The sequence below is a fragment of the Schistocerca piceifrons genome, chromosome 9 (assembly GCF_021461385.2).
Source record: "Schistocerca piceifrons isolate TAMUIC-IGC-003096 chromosome 9, iqSchPice1.1, whole genome shotgun sequence".
Lineage (NCBI taxonomy): Eukaryota > Metazoa > Arthropoda > Insecta > Orthoptera > Acrididae > Schistocerca > Schistocerca piceifrons.
In genome coordinates this window covers 44,735,678-44,743,818 of record NC_060146.1, presented here as the reverse complement: position 1 = coordinate 44,743,818, position 8,141 = coordinate 44,735,678, and the positions used below count along the sequence as shown (strand labels likewise).

The 8,141-nt window shown below is 43.7% G+C and overlaps 1 protein-coding gene across 1 annotated transcript; it reads left to right on the top strand.

Annotated features, from left to right (window-relative positions):
* Positions 1-1,500: 1,500 nt before the first annotated feature.
* LOC124717285 (cuticle protein 79-like) lies at positions 1,501-7,918 on the top strand. The gene is made up of 4 exons (XM_047244100.1): positions 1,501-1,618; positions 5,410-5,823; positions 7,219-7,323; positions 7,754-7,918. The coding sequence occupies exons 1-3, from the start codon at positions 1,526-1,528 to the stop codon at positions 7,300-7,302; spliced, it is 591 nt and encodes a 196-aa protein (XP_047100056.1). The 5' UTR covers positions 1,501-1,525; the 3' UTR covers positions 7,303-7,323; positions 7,754-7,918.
* Positions 7,919-8,141: the final 223 nt, after the last annotated feature.

Below are 8,141 nucleotides of genomic sequence, written 5' to 3'. Positions count from 1 at the left end.
GCGGGCCTATGGGGTATCGTCTCAGTTGTGCGACTGGATTCGTGATTTTCTGTCAGGAAGGTCGCAGTTCGTAGTAATAGACGGCAAATCATCGAGTAAAATTGAAGTGATATCAGGTGTTCCCCAGGGAACCTCTGCTGTTCCTGATCTAAATAAATGACCTGGGTGACAATCTGAGCAGTTCTCTTAGGTTATTCGCAGATGATGCTGTAATTTACCGTCTAGTAAGGTCATCCGAAGACCAGTATCAGTTGTACAGCGATTTAGAAAAGATTGCTGTATGGTGTGGCAGGTGGCAGTTGACGCTAAATAACGAAAAGTGTGAGGTGATCCACATGAGTTCCAAAAGAAATCCGTTGGAATTCGATTACGTGATAAATAGTACAATTCTCAAGGCTGTCAATTCAACTAAGTACCTGGGTGTTAAAATTAAGAACAACCTCAGTTGGAAAGACCACATAGATAATATTGTGGGGAAGGCGAGCCAAAGGTTGCGTTTAATTGGCAGGACACTTAGAAGATGCAACAAGTCCACTAAAGAGACAGCTTACACTACACTCGTCCGTCCTCTGTTAGAATATTGCTGCGCGGTGTGGGATCCTTACCAGGTGGGATTGACGGAGGACATCGAAAGGGTGCAAAAAAGGGCAGCTCGTTTTGTATTATCACGTAATAGGGGAGAGAGTGTGGCAGATATGATACGCGAGTTGGGATGGAAGTCACTAAAGCAAAGACGTTTTTCGTCGCGGCGAGATCTATTTACGAAATTTCAGTCACCAACTTTCTCTTCCGAATGCGAAAATATTTTGTTGAGCCCAACCTACATAGGTAGGAATGACCATCAAAATAAAATAAGAGAAATCAGAGCTCGAACAGAAAGGTTCAGGTGTTCGTTTTTCCCGCGCGCTTTTTGGGAGTGGAATGGTAGAGAGTTAGTATGATTGTGGTTCGATGAACCCTCTGCCAAGCACTTAAATGTGAATTGCAGAGTAATCATGTAGATGTAGATGTAGAAGTACGTACGTATAAAAAATAGGAGATCTTACTTTTGGGATTACCCTCGTATCATCGTGAATTTCTTCCGCACCAACGAAGTTGAACTTCGTCATCGACGAGCACGACATCGACTGAACGCTAAGGACGTAAAGCACCTGCATTCCAGCTCTATAACTTTTGCAAACGCGCGATTAACTCCCGAGTCGCGGAGCCAATTAGATGTCCGCTAGTTGGCCGGCAGTGACGTGTGCTACCGCCGGTACTGTCTTACTTTCGCTGGCGCGTGTGACGAGTATGGTATCACCGCCGCTAACAGGAGACTCGGAGGATGGAAAAAAAAGGAAAAAAGACGTGCGGTAAAGAGAGAGGCGACGCGAAACTGGATCGAGGCCTGCGACGCCAAGTGAAGGTGTGCCCGCTGGCGCTTCTAATTAGAAATAGCGAGCGCACGCGACAAGGACTCGAAGGCGAGACCGCGAGGTCGCTGCGATCGGGGGGTGGGAACCGGCGGCCGCCCGCCGGGGTATAAATGCCGGCGGCGCCGACGTCGCAGCATCAGTTCGCTCTCGTCTGCTCCCGAGGAACACAGCACATCACCTCTGACGCCATGAAGACTCTTCTGGTGAGTACTGCCACTGTGACAGCAGTTGCCGTCACGAACGGGGATTCTCTCTTCTTCACGAACACTTTCTTAGCATCTGAGCTATCTACATCCATACTCCGCAAGCCACCTGACGGTGTGTGGCGGAGGGTATCTTGAGTACTTCCATCGGTTCTCCCTTCTATTCCAGTCTCGTATTGTTCGTGGAAAGAAGGATTGTCGGTATGCCTCTGTGTGGGCTCTAATCTCTCTGATTTTATCCTCATGGTCTCTTCGCGAGATATACGTAGGAGGGAGCAATATACTGCTTGACTCCTCGGTGAAGGTATGTTCTCGAAACTTGAACAAAAGCCCGTACCGAGCTACTGAGCGTCTCTCCTGCAGAGTCTTCCACTGGAGTTTATCTATCAACGCTTTCGCGGTTACTAAATGATCCTGTAATGAAGCGCGGTGCTCTCCGTTGGATCTTCTCTACCTCTTCTATCAACCCTATCTTGTACGGATCCCACACTGCTGAGCAGTATTCAAGCAGTGGGCGAACAAGCGTACTGTAACCTACTTCCTTTGTTTTTGGATTGCATTTCCTTAGGATTCTTCCAATGAATCTCAGTGTGGCATCTGCTTTACCGATGATCAACTTTATATGATCATTCCATTTGCCCGCATCTCGTGGTGGTGCGGTAGCGTTCTCGCTTCCCACGCCCGGGTTCCCGGGTTCGATTCCCGGCGGGGTCAGGGATTTTCTCTGCCTCGTGATGGCTGGGTATTGTGTGATGTCCTTAGGTTAGTTAGGTTTAAGTAGTTCTAAGTTCTAGGGGACTGATGACCTAAGCTGTTAAGTCCCATAGTGCTCAGAGCCATTTGAACCATTTCATTCCATTTTAAATAACTCCTAATGCGTTCTCCCAGATAATTTATGGGATTAACTGCTTCCAGTTGCTGACCTGCTATATTGTAGCTAAATGATAAGGGATCTTTCTTTCTGTGTATTCGCAGCACATTACACTTGTCTACATTGAGATTCAATTGCCATTCCCTGCACCATGCGTCACTACGCTGCAGATCCTCCTGCTTGTCTACATTGAGATTCAATTGCCATTCCCTGCACCATGCGTCAATTCGCTGCAGATCCTCCTTCATTTCAGTACAATTGTCCATTGTTACAGCCTCTCGATACACCACAGCATCATCCGCAAAAAGCCTCAGTGAACTTCCGCTGTCATCCACAAGGTCATTTATGAATATTGCGAATAGCAACGGTCCTACGACACTCCCCTTCGGTATCCGTGTACGACTCACAACTGGGGGTCCCAGTTTACATTCACACTCCACCTTCCCTGTGTAACAAAAAGATACGGTTTTCGAATCACAGCACTGACATAATTGTAAGGGGAGAAATGATACCATACGTTTACTAGTGAACCGTGAATGGACAAAATTTTCTGACAGATTTACGTTAGTTGGGTTTGCCTGTTCTGCAAACATGCTACCTATTTCTTGATGAATTTGGCAGTATTCAAAACTGGGAGTCGAACGCGGATCTTTCTTCGTCGGGGGCAATTTTGTAGCAATGGAAATATTAGTGCGTAACTTTCAGTTGGAGCCCTAGCCTAAAACGGTACCCCACAGTGTAGACAGAGAAATGAAGACACGACGTTTCTGATACGTGGTTTACACGAAAAACAAATACTAGCATAGGAATATTTTGATATGAGGCAACTATTTAACCGCAAAATCGCCTGTCATGTTACCTTGGTCTTTATTGAAAGAAATTATATGGGTTTTTCAAATGATTTTTTTAAATAGAGGTAATAGTCTTGGTAAATGAACTTATGATCATGATGATTGTTTGTGAACAATAGGACCTAGATCGCCTCACGTATTTTCTTTTACTACGACACATTACAGCTATTGTCATCGACACATCCAAATGGGAGAATTGCAAACAAAGTTAGTTGAGGCGCCGCTTAGAAATAGGTTTAATTGCAACTGACACTGAAGTCAGTGCCACTATGTCTACTAACATATAAAAATACATTAAACAATCTGGAACTTATTTTCATATAAGAGCCACCCCTACAGACATAAAATATAAATTATGATTCGTGACCTCGACATAATTACAGGAGCGGCATATCTTACAAAATCGAAGATGAGACACGATCTTGGACCACAACTTTAAAAGAGATTATTATCACTTGTAGAATAATAGTAGTGACACATTACGTACCTTTTGCGTTTGATCTTTCTCCAGTACTCGAAAAGCAGCGGTCGAGTATGAAACATCTCACCTTTCATTCTTCCAGAGCTTGTTATAATTTACTCAATCAGTCTTAACTGATTTCAGATTGATCAGCTTAATTGTGCAGATCGATACAATCGCGACTGCAGATCATTTGCGTGCGCTTCTCTCGTACACCTGATATTTGTCTGTGACAATGCGTTATCTCAGAGTGATGTTATTCCTTGAATTACTGCTTGCGAAATAACGCCTGCCCACTTTCGCAGCCGTAAAACATAATGAATGTTTCATACACAAGAAATGTAATTTTTGTCTGAGCTGGGTCTCAAACTACTGTCTTAATTATTTGCGAGCAATTTTCTTCCAGCTCAGCTGTCCTTGTACTACTCGTGACTGGAGTCAAAGCTCCAAGTTATCGGTAACTCCACAGCATCTCCATCGAAATGTCAGGATCCATTTCTCGAACTCTGAAGCTGACAAGGTTCAATAACTGGAGGAGGAAACGTCTGTCATGAGGAGACGGTTCGATTACAGCATTTTGTGACAGATAACAATTAGTTGCCTTTGCCCTTCGTCAAAGCCACTACCAATTTTCAGATGGGTTTTGTCAAAAATAGCTTTCGACATGTCATGTTTCCTCTCTACAAACAATTCCTTACCATCTGAGCTATCCTTGTATGACTCGCAGCTTGAGAAAAAAGTTTCAAACTATCAGTACCTCAATAAAGCCACCATAGAAATCTGCAGATCACGTTTTCAATTCCCAACATTCGAATTAAAGCAAAACTTACCAGAAGACTCTGATAAGAGGGAACAGTTTCCGATGGTAACGAAGTTTGATCAGCTCCGGATGATTACTCAGAGTTTCTTTACTTTCACTTTTCTGTCACAATTTTGGCCCCATTCGTCCACCAAAAACAAGTCTCCATCCATAAGCACAACAGACTTCATATGCACAATTTTGACCCTTTGTTTTGAGATTTCTGGCACGAAAAATCATAAAAGCACAGGGCAGAAAAGTTAGCGTGCAGATCAGTATTGAGACTGAGATGAAGCCCTGTGGAACTCCTCTTACAGTTTCGTTATTATATTTGAGGTTAACATTCAATGCCTAGCATGTCAGAGACCAGAGAGAAAGTATGATTCATAGTCTATGTGACAACCATAAGTTAAAGATTTATTTTTGATGAAGACAATGATGTTACTGGACGTTGATATTTGAGTGGGAATGGCAACAATGTCTTCTTTGATTGACCACTGTGGTCCTGTTAGTTGTTTCCCAGCGCACTCAACGACATACGCTGGATATTCAGCGTAGGCTACCATTTTTATACGCCTAATCCCCATGTATCCCCAAGTTTCACTACAAAACAAAATAGTAATGGAGCAAGTATTGAGCCCTGTGGAAAACTTTTAAGGGATTACTTCTGAGACGACTCTTCAGCGCCGCAGTTCACACACTGCCCACTCTGAAACTAACTTTGCAGGATTGTGTACGAGACAGACCCTAAGTATTTGCTCCAATGACATCTGGGACATAAGGAATAACAGTTCAAATCCGTCGTACCAGGTCGCTGTAGCGCTGCTGGCCATGGCCCAGTGCATGCCCGAGCCAGAGCCCGAGGCAAAGGCAGCCCCCGGCTTCCTGAGCGGCGGTTACGGAGGCGGCTTCGGCGGCGGCTACGGAGGCGGCTACGGAGGCGGCTACGGAGGCGGCTACGGAGGTGGACTGGGAGGCGGCCTGGGAGGCGTTGGCCTCGCCGCCGCTCCCGCTATCGGCATCGCTGCTGCCCCCGCTGTTGGCATCGCCGCCGCCCCCGCAACCTTGGTGCGCACTCGAGTGGTGCCTGGACCGGCTCGCCTGGTGCAGCCGCCCCCAGTGGTGCAGAGGCAGTTGATCCAGCCTCCCCCCATCGTGCAGACCCGCCTGATCCAGCCCCCTGCCCAGCTCGTTCAGGGACCACCTCAGGTCATCCACGAGCAGGTGAGTTTCATAGTCGTGAGTCCATATTAACTAAGGGTCTGTGAACGTCGATAACGGGGTAGCTACCAGGAAGTGGCTTTGGCATTAGTTCATCAATCACAATCCTTCATCATGTCTAGAGCATCGAACAGAGGTGCTGTATTTGCCTGCATATACAAGCATGAAAGGTTTAGCATTAGAATAGTATCTCCAATAATAGATAGTTCAAAACAAGAATTGTTCTAGTTTCCTATCACTTTCATACGCCTATCCCCAAGTATCACTGTAGAACAAAATAGAAATGGAGCTAGTACTGAGCCCCATGGAAAACTTTTTATAAAGTGCAGTATTTTATTGCGGTGTGAATCTTCCCAATAACAAAGGCTATTTTTGGCTTATAAATGGAAGTTCGAACAAAGTGTTACATACATTCAAAAACCTCTCGTCTATCCCTAGCATTATTATTATATGCATTGTAACCATATGAGAAGGAATAACTGCAAACCAAGCAACTATATTTGGAGCTAACGTAGGTAGATCAACTAAATGACTACCAAATAATCCACCTGCAGAATATGGTTACTCAGAATTGCCATTAATTTCTAGCCTATAATTTGGCAATTTGCCTCTCAATATACTATATTTCCATTAATGTCATTTGTTGTTAACAATATGAGCATATTTTCAAGATGTATGTGGGAATTTGGATTGGGCAAGCTGCTAGCGTACCCCTGCAACTATGCAAAGTCACTATGCCTGGACGGCGTAGTGGTTAGAGCAGGAGACCTGGGTTCAAATCCTGGCCTTGGTATAAATTTTCATTCGTCGCTTCAGTCTACAAATATACATCACAGATAATACTTAAAAAGTTTTCTGGAATCATATTGTTGCAATGGATTATTCCGAAAAATTATCAACTTTCACTCAGTTAATACTTGGCAGAACTCCAATCAGCATTTGGAATGCAGCGCATTGAGTCTCGTGCAGCAAGTCGTTCACTATTCTGCAGCATCCATTTTAAATAAAAAAATCTTAGCAATAATCCTTGCACTTTTAAGTCGAAGGAGTTCCTGGAAAAAATTTAAGCAGATTCCTCTGTTATCTTGCCGATTACGCTAGTAAACACTCAACAGCTTGTCATCTGCTTAGGATTCGTGTAAATGTAATTTTATTCATTATTAATTTTTCTGATGTTCGATGACCATGGATACTGACTCCTCAGTTTCATCGTACTTATCTAGCGTGCAATTAAAACAAAAATCAATCAATAGTAGGAGAATAAACAAGAAGGAACCATAAGGATGGAAGACCAATGTTCGGCACAAATATCTAACTGACACTCTGTGTCCACCCTATCACTAGTGCATTCGCAGCGTGGACAAACGACTCATACACTTTTCGCTTTCTCGCTTCCAGACTCCAGCGGTGATCAAGACTGCTGTGCCCGCAATCGCTGCTGCCCCAGCCATCGGCTTCGGCTACAAATCTCTGCTTCACTAAGCTCCAGGTCGCCAGCATCTGGTAAGTGGTAACGCTGAAACTAGACAGATAGTAAGCAGCTATGTAAGAGATAAACGTTGATGGCTCACGCTCGTACAAAAAAGATTTAAAACTACTGCATGATTCCACAACGCTTTATTATCAACAAAAGCAAACATAAATTCTTTATCTTACTAGACATATGAACATATGTATATGGTCTTACAGCTTTGCTTTCTGGTGCTGTGGCCCAAGTAGAATCGGAAGCCGATAGTATATCCTTTGCCCTCTGGCTGTGTATTGTCCCCGTTAAAATTTCATTCTCTGAAATTGGTTGCTTTTTCAGTAGAGAACTTGAGGCAAAACTGTAGTTTTATTTACACCCTTTTATGAACTGTCATAAACACATCACAGCACTGACACAAACTGAATATCGTAGAGAATGTCTACAGCCAGTGGTTCTTTTTCCCAGGTTCCGCCAGAAGCAGCCTGATGCAAACATCCAACGACGGCAAGATGAACATCTTGATATTCCTCTTACTCTTCGTTTCTAGAACATCGCATTATCTTAATTTATTTCTTCCAAGTGAACAAAGACATTGTACCATCGCTCTAAATTATGCAATAAAGCTTTGAGTATCAGAATATAAATCGTCTGCTATTTCACGCTACATCCTTCCCCAATCCATTTCCTACAGTACTTTATAAAATCTGCATTGATCTTATTCTAGACAGAGTCTCATTATAATAATCATGCTCTATTTTAACTGGCTGTTGCATTTAGCTGTTCTGGGTAATATGATTTCTCCTGAGATACAGTATTCGTAGTATCCTTCATATGGAACGCCAAATATTTTGTT

Excerpts from the sequence above, each read along its gene's own strand:
- LOC124717285 (XM_047244100.1), top strand. The coding sequence starts at position 1,526 with ATGCCGGCGGCGCCGACGTCGCAGCATCAGTTCGCTCTCGTCTGCTCC. Across the intron at positions 1,619-5,409 it reads ACGCCATGAAGACTCTTCTG|GTCGCTGTAGCGCTGCTGGC; the intron begins GTGAGTACTGCC and ends CCGTCGTACCAG. Across the intron at positions 5,824-7,218 it reads CTCAGGTCATCCACGAGCAG|ACTCCAGCGGTGATCAAGAC; the intron begins GTGAGTTTCATA and ends TCTCGCTTCCAG.